The 20897-nt window shown below is 44.7% G+C and overlaps 1 protein-coding gene and 1 long non-coding RNA gene across 2 annotated transcripts in view; one reads left to right on the forward strand and one right to left on the reverse strand.

The window, feature by feature from the left end:
* Positions 1-2001: 2001 nt before the first annotated feature.
* Positions 2002-10318, reverse strand: LOC132083938 (uncharacterized). Its single transcript, XR_009420008.1, has 4 exons — positions 10090-10318; positions 8338-8419; positions 4693-4825; positions 2002-2998 (listed from the first exon to the last, which is right to left on the reverse strand). It is a non-coding gene; the product is annotated as an uncharacterized LOC132083938 (long non-coding RNA).
* A 201-nt stretch (positions 10319-10519) lies between these two features.
* The window catches only part of ZMYM4 (zinc finger MYM-type containing 4), a 40050-nt gene continuing 29672 nt past the window's right edge, over positions 10520-20897 (forward strand). The window contains exon 1 of the mRNA XM_059488854.1: positions 10520-10707. Coding sequence (XP_059344837.1) covers positions 10666-10707 — 42 coding nt within the window. The 5' untranslated portion in view covers positions 10520-10665. The remainder of the gene's footprint in view (positions 10708-20897) is intronic.

Here is a 20897-nt window from a genome sequence, read left to right on the forward strand (position 1 = left end):
TCTCAAGCTCCCAGCAATGTTTCACATTCAGTTTCAGGTCTGAAATTAAAAAAATCAAACTCCGTGTGAACCTAAGGGAAAGTCCCACGTTAATTTCACAGACCTGAACTGTGCCAGTGCTGTGGTAAAACATCAATTGCATGAATATTTCTGACACCCTGGGGAAGTCAAAGGTCGGTTTCATTCTTCATTGAATCATGGAATCACAGAGAAGTTTGGATTGGAAGGGACCTTAAAGTCCATCCAGTTCCACCCCAGGGACACCTTCCACTATCTTGAGTTGCTCCAAGCCCCAATGTCCAACCTGGCCTTGGGCACTTCCAGGGATGGGGCAGCCACAACTTCTCTGGGCACCTGTGCCAGGGTCTCCCCACCCTCACAGGGAATAATTTCTTCCCAAAATCCCATCCATCCCTGCCCTCTGGCACTGGGAAGCCATTCCCCTTTTCCCTTGTAAATTGTCTCTCTCCATCTTTCCTGTCAGCTCCTTCAGGTCCTGGAAAGAATCAGCTCTTCCCAAAGTCTTTTCTACCAGCTGAACATTCCCAATTCCCTCAGCCTTTCCTTGTAGGACAGCAACAAAATAAATGTCTCTGTGGGTTTATATATTTTAAATTAAAAAGGAGCCACAGATTGATTCTGGCCCTGAATCAGTGTTATACTGCCCGTGGGACTTCAGCCACTTCCAAGCACTGCAGGATGGAAACTCCAGATTGTTTTAAAATGGATTCTGGCCGTGCTGCCAGCAGTGAGTGTTTCCACCACGAGGTGTCTCAGAGGTTAAATCACTGCAAGAACAAATTTGGGACTGGCTCTTATCACAAACTAACAACTGGCATCTCCTTGCTGTCACATCTGGTTCTGTCTCTCCAGGAAACAATAATATTGAGTGGAAAAGGGTTGAGTTTGCCTGTGTTGTGTCTTAAGTATAAATGAACTGTATTTTCAGGAGCTACTAATTTTTATCATTCTTCAAAAGAGATAAAGAGTGTAATTATTCTCCTAATTCTGCAAAAATCTGCAGAACAAAGATCAGAACAGAAAAAGGGAGCTCAGATCTCTGCAGGACCCAAGGGGGGATTTATGGGGTGTCTGGGCAGGACCAGGAGTTGGACTCAATGATCCCTCTGGGTCTCTTCCAACTCAAGATATTCTGTGATTCTATGACTCTATGAAAAATCTATACAAGAATCTGTGGAATTTATCTGAAGTCTGCAAAGTGGATTTGAATTTCTCCAGATCTAGTAGAGGCCAGGGTAAGATCCATATTTTGCAGCTGCAATATGAATGTTTATCCTGGTCTTCAAATCAGAGAAAAACTGATGCTTGAGCAGGACTTGAAGTAAAAACAACCTCTGGTAACAGTGGCCTGCTTTGTAAGTGTTCAGCTGGCTGGTTTTGTATAAAAACAGACACTGAGGAAAAAAGCTTGGGATGTTCTCCCCAGTATAAATAAATAAATATAGTTCTGTTCCACTATAAATAAATATATCTGAGACTGGAAATGTTCTGTGACACCTGGGGTAAGAGTTGAAGAATTTCTCCATCCTAACATTTATCTTTTCATTGGGATGTTCAGTGCACACATACATTAGTTCAGTTTAATAGGAGCCATTGAGAGAAGCAAAAAAGGAAGAACTCCAGACCTTTTTCACCCTCAAAATACTAATCTATTTAAAAATAACACTGCTGTTACTAATTCTGAGGATTTTTCATACTGTACAACTGATCTAAAAATTGAATTAAGCCGTGGTAAGAAGCAGTCTGTGACTAATGAGGAAAAGACCTTAGAGGAATATGCCAGGGAATCAGGCTGCCACAGAGGTGCCCAAAGTTCTGAATGTCTCAGCTGCCACGAGCACAGGATAATCCTCAGGTAATCCCTGTGTGGAGCTCAGCAGGTGATTGATTCAGATACATTTTTTCCCCTAAACTGTTTCCTCTTGTTATAAACACAAACACAAGACTGGCAAGGAGAAATCTGAATTATGTCTGTATTATTAATTGCAGATTGGAGGAGGAAGGAGCAGCGTGTGTCCAAGTTGCTAATTAGGAATAATTACCCCATGAGGTTCTGTAAGTGTCCCAAGTACAACAAACAGGAATCCCACTAACATCCCTTCCTACTAAGAAGCAATTAAATGCTGTGAGGAGATGTCTGCACTCCCTGGGCATTCCCTGGAAAATTTTGACTCAGAGGAAAACAGTTGAAGGGCTGTGTGCACAAATTCCAGTATGTCCCAGAACTAGAGGTGCTCAGGAATTTCAAGAATCAGGAAGCAAAGGGAGGAGTGGGAAGGGAGAGCAGAGCAGGGAGGCACCCAGAAGGTGCAGGGTAGAGTCCTTGCCCTGCTGCAGCCTCTCCTAAACAGAGTCTGTGGTGCACTGGGATAAACCTGCCTGAAGAAAAGGGATTCCTGCAGAATATTTCATCATTCTGGGGCTCACCACAGTGTCATGAAGCGACCTTTGATAGAATAAAGGAGGAAGAAAAATGCCAATAGCATCACCTGGTATCTGAAGCTGAGGCAGGACTGTAGGAGTGGAAGAGCTGCTGCAGAGACTCTTCAGCTCACAGCAACTTCCCTTGGCACTCAGTGATGAGGGTTCTCCTCTCCCTCCAGGGCTGTTTCCACCTCTCCTTGAGCAAGGATTGAATCTGCTCCCCAAGAGGTTTTTCCTCCACACCATCACAAATATGCCTATAGGCTTAAAAACAGAGAGCTCTGAGGTTGGGAAGTTCTGTGACTTGATGAGACCACACAATCTGGATAAAATGATCTTTCCCTCCTCTTGCTGCCTGTGTCTCCTCTCTCAGCAGCAGCTGCTGTGCCAGTGGGTGATCCCAGAGTGATCCTTGGACAGCTGAGCATGCCAAGACTGTCTTCAGAGAGGCTCCAAGAGCCTCCATTCCCAGTGATGTTAATTGGAGTTAAGGATGCTCAGTGCCTTGCAGGAACACTCAGCACAAAGCTGTCAATCCAGACATGTCCTTGAGCTGTGGAGAGAAATGAGATAGACAGAACTAGAATTTATCCCACTGCCCTACAGTTAACAGTAAGCATGCCATCTATTAAAATAATTTAATCTTCTGTGGTTTCCTACTAGAAAGAATTTAATTTTGTATTTCTTTGATAAAGAGAATTTAAAACTCTGTCATGTTTTGTCACCTACTGGGCAGGGTCCTTCAGATGCAGCCCTGAAATCCAGCTGTGCCTTGGCTCAGCAGCTGAGGGAGGGGATTCTCTCAGACTGACTGGGAATGCTGCATCCAGTTCTGGTTCCCCAGCATAAAGGGAACATGGACTGTTGGAGCAAGTCCAGAGAGATGTGAATTTAATAAAGGGCTGGAGCTCCTTCCCTATGGAGACAGCCTGGGAGAGCTGGGGCTGTTCAGCTGGAGAAGAAAAGGTTGTTTGGAGACCCCACAGCATCTTCCAGGATCTGCAGGAGCCTCCAGGAAAGCTGGAGAGGAACTCTGCATCAGAAACTGGAGTGACAGGACAAGGAATGGCCTCCCACTGAAGAAGGGAAATTTAGGCTTGATAAATGGAAGAAATTCTCCCTTGTGAGGGTGGGCACAGGGTGCCCAGAGAAGCAGTGGCTGCTCCATCCCTGGAAGTATCCAAAGACAGGTTGGACAGGGCTTGGAGCACCCTGGGATAGTGGAAGGTGTCCCTGCCCATGGCAGGGGGTGGAACTGGGTGGGTTTTAATGTCCCCTCCAACCCAAACCAGTGTGGGATTCTGTGACAATAAATATGTGGCAAGAATGGGATGTGTTACAGAGAATCCTGTTCTTCCATCCCACAGAGCCAAACAGGGAAACAGAGACAACAACTCTGCAAAATCCCAGCAGTCCTGAGCTGAGCCCTGGTTAATGTTTGGCTATGCATGGAATGTCAGTGGGGCAGAAGGGAGTAAACTCACAGGGCTGTATTTCATAAGGCTGCCATGACTTTCTCAAAAATCTGAAGACTGGCAATGTCTTCTCTATAATTATTTTTTAATATACTGCTATTTCTAAAAGACAAACACAAAAGATGAAAGAGAAAATCAAACCCTTTTTTTCTTCATAAGACAAAAATGGTGGACATTTTAAAATAAACAATTTTATGCTGCCTTTGGAAAAAGTGATGTAGTCACAGCATGAATTCAGGATGATATTAAAAAGCAGCAACCAGAGTTTGTGAGTGGGCAGTAATTGCCAATAAAGATTCAAGACAACACAAATGGCTAAAGAACTGCAAAGGTTATTCATGTCACTCCTCAGTGGCTCTCAGAAGACAAAGATAAAATTAATCCTGCTGTAGCAGCAGGCACTTGAAGAGACTTCCCAGGGGATGATGCTCTGACAACCTGACACCTATCCCAGACCTCGAGCACAATCACATTTTGCAAAAGTCTAACAGTTCCCTTTTTGAAAATTACTTTTGGCATCTTATTATGGCAAATAATAAGATCTAAACATCACAGTGACATGATGGCTAGCAGAGCTGCAAGCAATCTGGGATATCTTGTGCAGGTTTTACTGATCTCACCCCATTTACTCTGGGGGTTCACAGGGTGAGTGAGCTTGGTGCCAGCATGAGCTCTCCCACTGCTGCTTGGGGTGGCAGTTTGGATTTTCTTCAGGGAGACAAGAGCAGATAGAAAAACAAAATGAAGACCCAAAAGCTAAAAGAAAACTCACATTTGCTTTCTTCTGCTTCAACAAAAAAATCTGCTATGAATCTGCCACAAAACTTCTTTTAACATAAACTGGATTTCCATCAGGAAAACTTTCCAATAAGTGTCCTGGTAGCACAAGAAAGGCATGAATACAGCTGGAAAATAGATAATGACTGTATAAGAAAACAAGTGCAACAAAGAGAAATTTTCTGCTTGCTTTTATGGCAACCTCCACCCACCAGTCTGCTGTGGATGAGATGCACCCATGTCCCAAGAGGGAGGTGATCTACAGGTAAATAAGAAACTCAGTACTCTGTCTGGGTTTTGTGCTTCTGCCTTAGAATTTTTCCCAACAGATCACCCAGTACAAAAAAAAAAAAAAAAAAAGCTTCAAAATTTGAAGCCTTTTTGCACTGACAATTTTTAAGGCTCCAGAGTAAGAAAGATTCAGAGTCCCTGATGCAGAGCAGCATCAGCTGTTTGTAACACAGAATTAGCTATAAAAGTCTGCATCCCACATCTGCACGTTGGTCACTGTCTGTTTAAATATTTCATGATGTGTGCAATTAAGTTCTTTCCTCCCTGTTGACTCTGTGACTTTAGAAATCCAAAGTATTTCTCTTGATCCATGTTCTGGGCTTATTTTCACATTTGCACATTGACAATGAAGCAAAACAATTTCCTTTTTATTTATAACCAGATTCACTTTGGGGAGCTGAGAGCTGCCATATTTGGTGTGCAAAAACTGCTGTCTGGCATGTTTGGAAACAAAAGCCTGTGTTATTGAGACTTAAAAAGAGGATGCAAAATAGATTTATAATTATTGTAATTAGAATAAAAGCATGATTGCACTGAACTTAAATCCTGGTCCAAATTTCATACACATGCACAAACCATCCAAACAGAAATTAACTTCCTAATTAATATTGGATCATTCCTATTATAAAAAAGGCACTATTAATTATTGATGATGCTTGTGCTTTTCCTGAGCTGATTCCATCTTTTCCCTTCCAGTTCATGGAGTGCTGGGGATAATGCAGCATGTACAAATAAATCACTCAGAGGTGTGGAAGTTACTCACACTCCTACACGCAGGAGGATCTGCTCCTGGATGTTCTTATCAAACAGAATACAGAGGGGCATTTGTTTGTACGAGCAGAGCTAGAATATTCTCTTTAGAGTTCAGCTTCCTCCTTTCATCCCACCCACTACCAGACACTTCCTGACATTTCTCCTGCAGGCAGAGCAAGGCAACTGCTCCTTTTCTTTTTTTTTTTTTTTTTTTTTTTTCCCTTTTTCAACGGCTGCTCCTTCAGTTATCTGTGGGTGGTGGGGGAAGGGGATGTTAACAGCAAACACAGCCAGAGCAAGTCTGGGAATGAGGGGGAGTTTCAGGATGGAAATAGGCCCCTGCCAGCCCTCCTGCGTCTGTGTCTCTATGACTAAGCGTTTGCTTTTTAAAACTTGCCTTTTCTCTTTCCTTGATCCTTGTTGTTTCCAAGCCTCCTGTTCCCCTTTGTCCTGGCAGCTCCAGGGAAACGCAGATCCCACCCAGCACGTGAGGGACAAACCAGAGCAGCCCCTGAGCTGGGGCACAAACCCACATCCCCTGTCTGCTCAGGGCTCAAGAGGAGACACCACTGCAGGTTTTTATTCCTCTGAAATATTCCCTGTATTTTCTTACAGCATTACAGCCCTGCTTTGGAAGAGTCTGCAGTATGAGAGCACCTAAATTTAAGAGATGTCCACAGCTTTGTCCATCTCTGGGACATAAAAGGCCACTGGTTGCTCATCTCCACATCCCTTTTCAGTCCATGACAGCAACAAGGACAAAGAAGTGCCCAAAGCACCACATGGTCAGTGGTGAATGTGGTGGTGCTGCTGTGCTGATGGTTGGATTTGGTGATCTTAGAGGTCTTTTCCAGCCTTAACCATTTCATGATTTTTTGTGGGTACAACAACTGCAACAGCTGTATTTTCCTCCACCCATCTCCCAAAGCTGTCCTATTTGGATGCTCACTGGAAAGAAAAGATTATTTATTATTATTAATTCATGTTTGGCCTGAAACACTCAGCAGGGCTGTTCCACCTGCAGCTGGAATTCTCTGCAGACCCTGTGCAGGAGCAGAGGCAGGAATGCCCAACCCCAACCCATGGGGCTGGCAGGTTTTAGGGGTGCCCAGCCCCACTCTGCACAGCTGGCAGGTTTTAGGGGTGCCCAGCCCACAGGGCTGGCAGGTTTTAGGGGTGCCCAGCCCCACTCTGCACAGCTGGCAGGTTTTAGGAGTGCCCAGCCCACAGGGCTGGCAGGTTTTAAGGGTGCCCAGCCCCACTCTGCACAGCTGGCAGGTTTTAGGAGTGCCCAGCCCACAGGGCTGGCAGGTTTTAGGGGTGCCCAGCCCACAGGGCTGGCAGGTTTTAAGGGTGCCCAGCCCCACTCTGCACAGCTGGCAGGTTTTAGGAGTGCCCAGCCCACAGGGTTGGCAGGTTTTAGGGGTGCCCAGCCCCACTCTGCACAGCTGGCAGGTTTCAGGGGTGCCCAGCCCCACTCTGCACAGCTGGCAGCTTTTCTGGGTGATCTATATTCAGCTGTGCATGCCCCTGGGGATGTGCAAAGATCATTCATCCAGTTCACTGAACTGCAGCCTGCATGTGGAGGGGGTTTTGTGGTTCCTTTTTAAATGTGACTGGTTTAAAGAGGAATAGTCTCACTCAGGGTTGTGCAGCAGATTGGAATACGGGCACTCCAGGGGTGAATTAAAAAGCAATTCAAAAACAATAGTGTGGAACAATCTTATCTTTCCCCTGCCTTATCCAGGCATTTATCTTGCTCTGTTCTGAGGAGTCATCACCACATTATCCACATATTCTGCAGTGTCTCTTTTAGCCATGTTAGTGCACAGACAGTTCCTGCAGAATCACAGAATCATGGAATGGTTTGGGTTGGAAGGAACCTTAAAGATCATCTTGTTCCAAACCCTGCCAAGGGCAGGGACATCTTCCACTATACCAGGTTGCTCCAAGCTCCATCCAACCTGATCTTGGACACTTGGATCCAGGGGCAACCTGTTCCAGAGCCTCCTGTGAACACACAGGGCTCCCTGTTCCTTACAGGGAACAATTCCCTCCAAATCTCCCATCTAACCCTGCCCTCTGGCAGTGGGGAGCCATTTCCCCTTGTCCTGTCACTCCAGGCCTTGCAAACAGCCTGTCCCCATCTTTCCTGCTGTCCCCTTCAGGCACTGGAAAGCCACAGCCAGGTCTTCCCAAAGCTGGACCAACAACACCCAAGAGTCTGAAGAAGCTGAAGAATGTCCTGCTCTGGTTCCAACACCCTACAGAGAACAGGTTTGGATGTCTCAGCCCACACTAGGGTCAATCTGGCTTTAAATGGTGGCTCTCACTGTCACCCCCTTGTCTGTCCTTTGTGCACCCTCAGCAAACCTGCAGCAGGCAGAGATTTCAACAGCACATGGCTGATTTACCACCTGCTGTAGTGACAGGATCTATTTCTCACAGAATACTCTGTACAGTGGTCTGAAAGCATTTTCTGTTGGATGTTCAAAGTTCCATCACTCCCTGATTCCTTAGGAGAACCACACAAAGATGTCTCTTCCCATTAAAAAGCTTGAACAATTTCATTTTATATCATTCTATAGAAACTTACAATGTAGCCCCAGGAAGTTACAGTAGTTTTGTCGAGTTCTCAGTGGTATTTGAGGTTATCCTGAGTGGTTCAGCATTTGGCACTAGGATGACAAGAAAAAAGAGGTTTAGTCAACATAAAAACACCCACAATTTCTAAACTTCAGCTTGAAAACATGAAGGCAGCCTTTGCAAAGCCTCAGGAAGCAGAGGACAAAAAGAAAAGGACGTTTGTTTTCCTAAATATCTTAATTCCTAAACCAAACTCAAACTTCTGTCTTCCTCATACTTGAATTCCTCAGCATTTTTGTTAAGTTAATAAATATTTATTCTTTATTATATTTATTATGTAGTAAATTTATTTCTCTATTTTCTGTCTCCCTAGAAAATCCCATTGAGAAATCTGTGCATTTTCAGCTGGTCCACAGTCTGTGCTGTGACCCCCACTGTGTGTTCACAGTGAAATTTGTGCAAAACACCTGAGGAACCCTGATATGTGCAGCCCTATATTGCTATTGAGACAGTATTAGAATTTCTAACTCTTAAAAAAATTAAATATAAATCCCTATTAATTTTTTAATATTATTGTATTTTGTCCCCATTTTAAAAATATTTAAATATTCATTATTTTCTTTGTAGCTATCTAAATTTTTAATTAGATAGCTACAAAGAAAAGAATTAAAAATTTTTTTTATAAAATTTCTTATCAGGCTCACAGTTCTCATATAACATCTTTTGCCATTAAAAAAAAAAACAAACAATTTTTTGGAGAAATTTCACAAAACAACTCATCAACTGTAATTATTTTAGACTTCAAGATAAGGATTATTTTAATTTAGACTTGAGGATGAGGATTATTGCATAAGTGAAAAGCATTAATTATTAAATTATGACATTAATTATCTCCCTGTCCTTGGAATGCCATGATTTCTAAGAGAGACCTGACAGGATTTCCTAAACAAATCCCAATATTCTGCATCCAGCATTTCAGGCCAGCTGAAGGACAGTGTTTAAATAAGGATCACTTCAGTCACCACTGAAATGCAGCTGCAGCTCAGCACCAGTCTATAATTGTGCAAATCAGATAAACTGGGAAGTGGAGATTTCCTTTAAGACCAAGTTTTAATTAGCAGATAGATTATTTAATTATTAAAGAGACAAGAGCGCATTGTCCTTACCAACTTCTGGGCGCTGGCAATGTCCAACATTGCTCACAATAAAAAACCCTCAATAATCTGAAGCTCACATATGGTTTCAAAGGTTTTCTTAATAGGCCATCAGTGTTCATTGGCTAGATGTTATATAGTTCTCTTTTAATTAATGTTCTGCTGGGTAATTCTCTTGCTATTCATGCTAATTAGTGCCATGCTCGGTGTTTCTTTTGGGCTGGTGATTTCTTGGGTCCATGGGTTGCCAGTGGTGATCTCCCCCTGCCACAAAAATTATTCTTCACCCAGCTGTTGATTCAGCACAATTACAGGTTGGGTTTATTGGCTGTTCCTGATCTTGCATTTCTGCCAGGTGTCTTTGTGTCCTGTCAATTGTGCATTTCCTGTGGCCACCATCACTGCACATCCTTCTCCCCCAGCTTTGTTAAACTCCCTCTAGGTCTGAGATCACGAAGCATGTCCAGGCCTGACCCTTAACAAGGCAATGCTACCAACAATAACTTCTACCAACAACAACATCACAGAACACCCTTAAGAAAATTTTGACGTATTCCACGTTTTGCAACAGTACCAACAAAATTAATTAAACTCAGGTTAAAAATTACTTCATTCAAAATGAATTCATTCACGCATAACGCAGCAGAGGTACAATAGGCAGGACAGGTGAGGTGGGCGCCGTGAGGGCGGCGCTGTGGCCTGGCCGGGCCCTCACCGCAGGAGCCCACCGACCACCTGCCGCCAGCGCGACAGCCCCGGCAGCCGCGCCACGAGGTCGCCGCCCCAGTGTCGCCGCCGGCAGCGCCGTGAGGGCGGCGGAGCCCCGGGGCCGCTCCCGCCGCGGGATCCCGGCGCGTCCCCCCCGCCTCAGGGCACCCCCGACCCCGCGGCCCCGCCGAGCCCCCGGCGCGCAGGCGCGGGCGCGCGCAGGCGTGCGGCGCATGCGCGGAGCGGCCCCGCGCTGGGCTGGTCGGGGCAGCTCCGGGAGCAGCGGCCGCGGCCTGGCGGGTCCGAGCCCCCCCCCCCCCCCGCCGCCCTCGGGGAGCCGCCGGGCCCCCCCTCAGCCCCGCCCGCCGCGCCGCGGAGCCCCCCGGAGCCGCCGCCCCCCGGAGCGCGGGGGAGGCTGAGAGGGAGTGACCCCCGGCCCCTCGCCCCGGGCTGGGACAGCTGAGGGGGGGCGCAACATGGCGGAGGCCAAGGAGGAGGGGCCCGGCCCCCGCGGCAGGGTGAGTGGGGGGCGCGGGGGGCGCGGGCCGGGGCGGGAGGCGGCGGGCGCGGCCGGGGGTCCCGGGAGCACCGAGCCGCACGAGCTGGCCGGCCGCAGGCCAGCAGCGCTGCCCCTCGGGGCCCTTGAGCTTCCTCTCCCCCAGGGCAGTGCCCGAGCATCCCCGCCACGAGCGTCTGGGCATCACTTCGGTAATAAACTTGCAGCTGAGCAGGAGCTGTCGTCACCGTCCGTCTCCTTGTTTAAAGCACGATGTCCTTGCTGCTCCTCTTAATTCCAGTTGTCCATGTCAGGCCAGAGTGAGCCAAGATGGCAGCACCATGCAGTTCTTGGGTGCTCAGGCTGCGAGCATTGAATGGTTTCTGTTAGCCATGGCCATGCCAGGGTTTGGCTGTAGCCCCTCTGTGACTCGTGTTGGCCATGCCCCTTCCAGACTTGGCTGTAGCCCTTGTGTGACTCGTGTTGGCCATGCCAGGGTTTGGCTATAACCCCTGTGTGACTCGTGTTGGCCATGCCAGGGTTTGGCTGTAGCCCTTGTGTGACTCGTGTTGGCCATGCCAGGGTTTGGCTGTAGCCCTTGTGTGACTCGTGTTGGCCATGCCAGGCTTTGGCTGTAACCCCTGTGTGACTCGTGTTGGCCATGCCAGGGTTTGGCTGTAGCCCCTCTGTGACTCGTGTTGGCCATGCCAGGGTTTGGCTGTAGCCCCTCTGTGGCTCGTGTTGGCCATGCCAGGGTTTGGCTGTAGCCCCTGTGTGACTCGTGTTGGCCATGCCCCTTCCAGACTTGGCTGGAGCCCTTGTGCCAGTGCCTTTAGCCATGAGCATCCCAGCTCTTGGTGCTTCGTTGTCACAGCTTGGGCCATCGTTGTCACCTCTTGGTCTGTAAGCACACTGTCCGTTCTCATCTGTTTGGTATCATAGAATCATGAAGGGTGGAAAACACCTCCAAGATGATCAAGTCCAACTTTACTTGAAGAACTGCTTCATCTCTTAAATCAGTGGAAGGTTCTTTGTGGCCAACACTTTGTAGTTGTGAAGGAAATGTGGGTGAATGTTTTAAGCAGTGCTGAAAATAATCTTACCATGAGTCCACTCCTCTTTCCTTCACACATGTAGCATTTAATTGAAAGCTTTTTGCCAGGAATGAGGTTTCAATCATGTTTCTGCTTGAGTGGAAGAGTCAACAGTCCACTACAAGACTGAGCTGTCCAGTTCCCTTTCCCCAAAGATGAAGAAGCTTTCCCGTTCGTTCTCCAGCCTTGGGAAAAACAAGAGCAGAGGCTCAACTTTTCCATTGGGGCACGGGAGAGAAGTTTAATTGCTGAATTTGTATCAGGGAACTTGAAACTTGTGAAAGTAATTGTTGATTAACATTGAAACTAATTGTTACCAAAGAGAAAACTAATTGTTACCAAAGAGAAAACTAATTGTTACCAAAGAGAGCATGACCTCTCAGGGTCTCACTTGAGTGAGTTGTGTAGATGTTTGATTACTCTGCAGTAAGGGAGTGAAAATCATCTCTGAGTTTCTTAAACCTGTGTCTTTCAAACCCTTCACTTACAGGCTCCAGGAATTTTGTGGAATTGCTCACAGAGTACATAAATGTGCAGGTCTTTGGGGGAATCAGGTATTGGCTAGGTGCAAGAGGTGTGAAGGGAAATGGCTGCATGTGGGGCAGTAACTTGAGAATTCTTGAATTAAACTTCACTGCCAGTGATTGAAGTGTTAGTGGACATAAGGAAACACTTGTGCACCATGAGGACAGCCAGGTGTTGCAGCAGGTTGTTCAGAGGTTGTGCAGTCTGTGCTGGTGTCTCTGGTTTCTTCGTGCTCATTGCCTTGACGTGCTCCTTTTATCTGTAGAGTTACTTGGTGTTACCTACAGAAAAAGAGAATGTTGCCTTTTTCCTTCCCAAGCTTGTCACTTACCCACTGAGGAATAACAAATTCATCATCTGGTCAATATAATCTTCATTGGTCTTGGGAAAAATAATTTCTCTCCCTGTTGGCTAATTATTCCCTGGGTGCCAAGTGTGGAAGTCTCCATCAGTTCCTGCTCCACGTGTCCCTGCAGGTTATGGAAAGCTTCCCATGCTGTTGGCATTGACAATGTTCTCTGCTCCTGCTGAAGCACAGGACTTCAGTAAAAGTTAGGAATGATCCAGGAAAATGGTGTTGCTCTGGTGAAGTAAATTAGGAAAGAGAAAACACAACTTGCCTTGTGAAGCATCATCCCAAAGCTGCTTTTGCCACAAGATGTTCTTGAGGAACGTGGGGAGAAGTGAATCCTGGGCTGCTCCCAAGGCTGATGGAGCCTGTGAGGAGTGAGCATACTGTAAATCCAGCACACAGAGATCTCTTAATAATTAATGAGCTTGTGGAAGACCTGCATTTCCCAGTTCTCTTCCCACAGTGGCCCAGTTCCCATTCTGCAGGAGGTCATGGGTTTGGATTCTTCCAAGTCTTGTGCCTAAGGCATAACAAGAATTTCTTGTAAAAATTATTTTCCTTTGTGTGGAGAAAATCAAGAGTGATTTAATGATTTCTTCAGACAGGAGCTTAGCAGTTGGTGGTGTTTTCAGAATTGTTCTTTGCAGTATTAAAATCTCTGCAATTATTCCAGAAGCACATCCACTGGAGCTGGCATGTTGCAAATCCCATGGGTAAGCAATCACCATCTTTTAACTCAACAAACTAAAGAATAAAATTTTTGCCAATCTAAGACTGACAGACTTATCTAATTTGATTTTTAATAGGTTTTGGTAAAGTTTTATGTCTAAATTGTTTTAGAGCAGTTTAATTTCTGCCCTAAATCAAACTGTTGTGTATGCTAAGAAAACATTTACTATACAAGATCAATATTAACTTGCAAGATATCTGCTAGTATGTTTTTTATGAAGTTTATAAAAACATTTTTGGCAATTCAACTTTAATTTGTGTATAATATCATTGTTTTGATCAGTTGTTTGTTTTGAATGGAATGTTCATTTATTTACAACAGTTGTTGATAACTCCTTGGACCAGGCAAGACAATTTGGGCTGTACTGAAATTTGACACTTGGACTGTTGGAAATGAATGTGGTGTGAACAGGTGAACACTTGGGTGTCCACATTAATAAAACAGATGTTTGCAAAAGATTTTTAATTTTGCATGACTGTAATTAAAAATTGAAGGAGAGCATCTTATTTAGAAAGTTTTGGTGCTGAATTACTCCAGAATGGTAGAAAGATGATGAAGATGTTTCTCTGCCAAGGCTTGTGCACCTCTCAAGGCATGTTTTAATGTCAAAATCTTGGAATTGTCTTTCCAAAAATGAGCATAATTGATCCCAGGCATTTAGGTTAAGTTGTGTAAAATACAGAAAGTTAAGTCAGCTCTTTGTGCCCAATTCAAGGCCTTTTGCATCTTTGGAATTGTGGAATTTAATTCTGAAGTCACTCACAATGTTCTTGAAGTGGTTATCTCAACTCTTCTCTCTTAGGGGTTGGAACTGGATGATCTTTAAGGTCCCTTCCAACCCAAGCCACCCTGTGATTCTCTGACTGATGACTTGTACCCCATCATTCCTTCCACAGTGCCTTTCCCTAAGTCTTACAGGGGGTTTTCTCTCACAACTCCAAGGTTTTCTGTCAGTGCTGACTCAGTTCAGATGATTTCCATCATCCATTCCAGGAGTGGTAAAGGCCTAAGAGCTCTTGGACCTCACTTGTGCTCTTGCTTGTAACATTTGTTCTCTGGGATCCTCTGAATTCTGGGATCCTCTGAACTCTTCAAAAGGTTTCTGCAGCAGAGAAAATTTCATTGAGGACATCTCAGCAGGATTGGGGTGCTGCAGTGTCCATCCTCTCAGCCTGTGTTCTGCCTGTAGTGCCATTCCCTTCCTCTGGAAGTGCTCCTCAGAAATTCCAAGGAAAATTAGACATTTAAGAGACTGTAATTTGTTTTACCAAACTGATATCTATCCAAAAATTATGTGATGTATTTTTTTTTCTGCAAATACTGATTGATGAATGATGGTAATGCATTTAATTTTGTTTTCTACCGTTTTAGATAAATTTGTTTAATTTTAAGAGTAGCTGGAAGTATTATAGGGGTTACCTCTACATTAGATAATTTAAAAGTGTGTTGTGTCTAATGCCTTTGAGTTTTTTAGTAAAAAAAGTGTGATGAGCAATTGTTGTCATAACCAAAGTTTAATACATCAGAATTTTGGTGCCAAAGCCAAGACTTTAATTCTATATTTGGTCCTTTTCCCTTTTGATAGCTGGTCCACACTCCCAGGGCAGGATAAATTGCTGCTGCCAGAATTCTTTAATTTCCTTTGCAAAGAGAGGAAATCTGAATCATTAGCCTAATAAACTAATGTTTAGTTGTCTAAATTTAGGTGAGAAGAACTCAAAACAGAATTAGCACAACTATACAGAGTTATTCCCACAGGAGGCATTTTGGAGTACTTCCTTTTTATTATTATTATGTTTTTAATAACTTCTTTGTGTATTTCTGCAAGTCTTGATATTTCTTAAAAGACTTGAAAGAACATGAAAAAGATTTCATCTGCATTGAAATTCATCTTTATATGGTGCTGTTTGCTCAGAAAGCTTTATGAAGTACAGTTAATGCAGGCTATTAACAGGATTTTGTTGTGTTGAATCGTGGAAAAGGCAAAAAGGAAGCCAGAATTAGGAAGGTACTTTGAAGAATGAAGAGAAATACTGAAATTGAGTTGGATGTACATCCAGGCTCTCCCATTTGCACCATCAATTGCTGCTGGCACTGAGCTCTGAGGAGAAGGGAGAGGACTTGCAGGACCTGATGGAGCTGAGCCAGGCTCCAGAGTGGGGCTGGGAACACAAAGCAGGCTGGGCAGGACATGCTCCTGCTGGCTTTTGTCAAGCAAAAACTGCTACAGTTGTGAATTTTCCCAATTTGTTCACAAAACCACCTTGTGGGTTTCTTAATTGAGGACAGATTGTAATGACAAGCAGAGAACTTCAGGTTCAAACAGTTCAAACAGTTCACTCTCTTTAAAAATTAATTTACAGTGGGTTGGTTTGTTTTTTTCTCCTATTAGTAATATAACTAGTAGCAACTAATTACTAACGTAATTAATCATCTTTCTGGATGAAACATTGAGTGATCTTCCTGAGGTTCTAGTGCTGCTGCTCCACCCTGGATTGTCACCTTTGGCACTTCTTGGTTGTATTTCATGGACTGGCTTTCCCTAAAGGACACAGTGATGGATGGCTCTCTCTTGATGAGCTAAATGGAATTAAGGGGATTCCATGCTTTGCAGAGCAGAACCTTCTCACTAGCCAAATTTTTGAAAACTTTGGCCAAAATCGCACATTTGTGGTCTGGACAGTGCTGGCCTGCTTGTGGAATAAGCTAAAATATGTAACTGCACTGAAACACTTGGTTTGGAGTAACTGCTGAGTATCACAGCATAAACACACATATTGTGACACAGACCCTGCTCTGATATTGAGCATTTTTACATTTTGTAATTCCCATTTAGCTCTCCTTCCTTATGCTGTGAGAAACTGGAATTGTTTTTATTTCAGCTTATTTACAGCTTCAGTGTAACCAAAATCTCAGCATTAGTGGTTGTTTGTGTCTTACCAGCAGCAGAGAAGTTCAGCACAGAGCCAGGGTGAGGTTTTGAGGGAAGAAATTCTTTGTTTGGAAACAAAGTCTTTCTTGTGGATGTCTTGGTTTGTTTGCTTGCTGTGTGGTTTGTGTCTGTTTCTAAACTGAAAAACCCAAAGCACATCGAAATCTGATATCTTTGCAAAGACCATTGCAAGGAAATTTGTTGTTAATAACAAATATTAGGGAGAAATTCTTCCCTTTGAGGGTAGTGAATCCCTGGCACAGGTGCCCAGAGAAACTGTGGCTGTCCCCATTCCTGAAGAGTCCAAGGCCAGGCTGGAGGAGACTTGGAGCAGCCTGGGATAGTGGGAGGTGTTGTTTGGAACAAAATGATCTTTAAGGTCCTTTCCAACCCAAACCAAACTGGGATCTTGTGATTGCCGAGTGAAACCATCACATGTGGAGCTGCTTCCTTCTCAAATCCATGATTTTGTGTGTGAATGGGAGAAGGGCTTGAATCCTCTTGTGGGTTTTGTAGGTATAGATGAAACCCACCAATATTCCAGAAAAAATAAGGCTCTCTGCAACTTCTGTGTGTTTGACAAGTTCATTTTGGCCCTGTGCATGTTGGTAACAATATACATGTTCTGTGTGTGTGCTGGGTGGGTGTGGAAACTATAAAGTTTGTTTGGAATTGGCCTGTGAATATTCCAAAAGCTCAGGAATATCAGAAAAGCCTGGTGGCAGAAAGGGACGATAAAATCCCATGCTGAACTGCTCCCTGTGATTTCTGGTGAATGATCCAGAATTCTTAAACTGCAGAAATGAAAGGGGAGCAGCACATGCCTGAGTCTTCTGTCCTGACACTTAAAAATTGAAGATGTGTAAATGAGAGGGAAGGTAAAACTATTTCTGTAACAGAATGCAGGGAGCCACAAGCAGCTGGGAAATTCCTGCTTTTTTACATTTGGGATTTGCCTTTAAAAACTCCCATCACTGTTTTACCTAAATCTTCTGTCCTGACACTTAAAAATTGAAGATGTGTAAGTTGCAAGGCTAAACTATTTATTGAACAGAATGTTGGGAGCCACAAGCAGCTGGGAAATTCCTGCTTTTTTACATTTGAGATTTGCCTTTAAAAACTCCAATCATTGTATTACCTGAATCTTCTGTCCTGACACTTAAAAATTGAAGATGTGTAAGTGAGATGGAAAGTAAAACTGTGTTCCTTGAACAGAATGTAGGGAGGTGCAGGCAGCTGGGAAATGCCTGGTTTTTTACATTTGGGATTTGCCCTTAAAACCTCCCATCACTGCATTACCTAAATCTTCTGTCCTGACACTTAAAAATTGAAGATGTGTAAGTGAGATGGAAGGTAAAACAATTTCTTGAGTAGAATGTAAGGAGCCACAAGCAGCTGGGAGATGCCTCCTTTTTTACATTTGGGATTTGCCTTTAAAAACTCCAATCATTGTATTACCTGAATCTTCTCTCTTGACACTTAAAAAATGGAGGTTTGTGAGATGGAAGGTAAAAAAAACTGTATTTCTTGAGCAGAATGTAGGGAGCCACAAGCAGCTGGGAAATTCCTGCTTTTTTACATGTTTGGGATTTGCTCTTAAAACTCCCATCACCATCTCCACTGTTTACCTAAATCTTCTGTCCTGGCACTTAAAAATTGAAGATGTGTAAGTGAGATGGAAGGTAAAAGTGTATCTTTTGAACAGAATGTAGGGAGCCACAAGCAGCTGGGAAATTCCTGCTTTTTTACATTTGGGATTTGCCTTTAAAAACTCCCATCACCATCTCCACTCTATTACCTAAATCTTCTGTCCTGACACTTAAAAATTGAAAATGTGTGAGATGGAAGATAAAACTGTATTTCTTGAACAGAATGTAGGGAGCCACAAGTAGCTGGGAAATTCCTGCTTTTTTACATGTTTGGGATTTGCCCTTAACAACTCCAGTCATTGTATTACCTGAATCTTCTATCCTGACAGTTAAAAATTGAAGATGTGTAAATGAGATGGAAGGTAAAAGTGTATTTCTTGAACAGAATGTAGGGAGCCACAAGCAGCTGGGAAACACCTGCTTTTTTACATTTGGGATTTGCCTTTAACAACTCCCATCACCATCTCCACTTGATTACCTAAATCTTCTGTCCTAAATCTTCTGTCCTGATACTTTAAAATTGAAGATGTAAGTGAGATGGAAGGTAAAACTCTATTTCTTGAACAGAATGTAGGGAGCCACAAGTAGCTGGGAAATGCCTGTTTTTGTACATGTTTTGGGGATTTGTCCTTAAAACCTCGCATCACTGTATTACCTCAATCCTTTTTCCTGACACTTAAAAATTGAAGATGTGTAAGTGAGATGGAAGGTAAAAGTGTATCTTTTGAACAGAATGTAGGAAGCCACAAGCAGCTGGGAAATTCCTGCTTTTTTTACATATTTGGGATTTGCCTTTAAAAACTCCCATCACCATCTCCACTGTATTACCTAAATCTTCTGTCCTGATACTTTAAAATTGAAAATGTGTGAGATGGAAGATAAAAGTGTATTTCTTGAACAGAATGTAGGGAGCCACAAGCAGCTGGGAAATTCCTGCTTTTTTACATGTTTGGGATTTGCCTTTAACAACTCCAATCATTGTATTACCTGAATCTTCTGTCCTGACACTTGAAAATTGAAGATGTGTGAATTGCAAGGTGAAACTATTTCTGTAACAGAATGTAGGGAGCCACAAGCAGCTGGGAAATTCCTGCTTTTTTACATTTGGGATTTGCCTTAAAGAACTCCCCACTGCATCACCCTCAGCGTAGATTAAGAACAATCTTTCCAAGTGTTCAGCGTGGCTCAGGGAAGCCTCAGCGCCACTCACCGTGCCGAGCTCCGTCTGTCGCTGTCCCCAGAGGGACTCGGAGCCTGTCCGCGGGCAGGGGTGGCGCTGTCCCCTCCCTGTCCCCTCTCTGTCCCCGCGCTGTCCCCGCCGTGCCGGGGTCCCGGAGCCGGCCAGGGGGGGCTCTGCCGGCCGGGCCCGCTCGGCTCTATGGCTGTGACCCCGGCGGGTTCCCTTCCTGCCGCAGCCTTTCCTTTCCTGTGGCAGGTGTGTGCAGCAGCCCGGCTCTTTGTTACCCGGCTCTGCCCTCCCCAGGTGCTCGGAAGGTACAAATCCCTTAGGGCTGCCGTGCTTTGGGGGGAGGCGGCTCCGCCAGGAGCTGCTGGGGAATTCCGCGGAGTTCAGCGGTGCCAGAGGTGCAGCGTGGTTGGCTGCTCCCTGCCTCCATCCCTGCCTCCATCCCTGCCTCCATCCCTGCCTCTCATCCATACCTCCATCCCTGCCTCCATCCCTGCCTGCCATCCCTGCCTGGTATCTCTGCCTCCATCCCTCCCTGCCATCCCTGCCTCCATCCCTGCCTGCCATCCCTGCCTCCATCTCTTCCTGCCATCCTTGCCTCCATCCCTGCCTCCATTCCTGCCTGGTATCTCTGCCTCCATCCCTCTCTGCCATCCCTGCCTCCATCCCTCCCTACCATCCCTGCCTCCCATCCCTACCTCCATCCCTGCCTGGTATCCCTGCCTCCATCCCTGCCTCCCATCCCTACCTCCATCCCTGCCTCCATCCCTGCCTGGTATCTCTGCCTCCATCCCTGCCTCCATCCCTTCCTGCCATCCCTGCCTTCATCCCTCTCTGCCATCCCTGCCTTCATCCCTCTCTGCCATCCCTCTCTGCCCTCCCTGCCTCCATCCCTGCCTCCATCCCTGCCTCCCATCCCTCCCTACCATCCCTCCCTGCCACGTGGAAAAGTTCAGGGGATGCTTCCTCAGCTCACCCCACCTCCCTCAAGAACAGCAATGGAAATTTCAATTCCTTTTTTATTTTTTTTTTTTTTCATGTCTTCTCAATTGAATGAGTCCTGGAGTGGGGGTTATGCTGTGTGCATAGAGGGACAAGGAAACTACAGGCAAACTGAGAATCATTTCTGTCTATTTTTAATTGCAGTTCTCTTAACATCTGCTTCCTTTCCACAGTTTGCTTATGGGTATGTTAAAATCTAGGATCAAACTTCAGAAGCTTGCTAGAAAGACATTCTGTGTGTGTAAAGTAGATACACTGTTTGTTTATTTCTTAATGGAATTCTCTGTTTTGCATACAAAGCAATACTGTAGCCATAGGCAGCTTCCCTCTTTATACTGCACAAAAATAATCTATGAATTGTTTGATTTATGGATGACATGGCTATGTTGAACATCATGAAGGTATGGATCAGCTTTTTAGTTATTTCAAATTAGCATGTTGTATTGAAGTGGAAATGTGTGTCCTTCTGTCCTCCACTCCCAGCACAGGCAGATTGGTGCTGAGGCTGTGACACTGCTCCCTCAATCTCATGTACATCTATAAAAACCAGTGACATATCTGGTGGAATTTTATTTTGTTTATAAAAGCAATGCTGTTTTTTTTATAGAGTACTTACTTTTAAGCAAGTCACATTGCTTTCAGAAGTACCTCATTGTTTTGTCACCATTTCTGTATTCTTGTTTCATTTCATTCATTCATTTATTTGTTTTTTACAGCCTGAGTAGGCAGAGCACCACTTTGT

This window comes from Ammospiza nelsoni, chromosome 25 (assembly GCF_027579445.1).
Source record: "Ammospiza nelsoni isolate bAmmNel1 chromosome 25, bAmmNel1.pri, whole genome shotgun sequence".
NCBI classification, from domain to species: Eukaryota; Metazoa; Chordata; class Aves; order Passeriformes; family Passerellidae; genus Ammospiza; species Ammospiza nelsoni.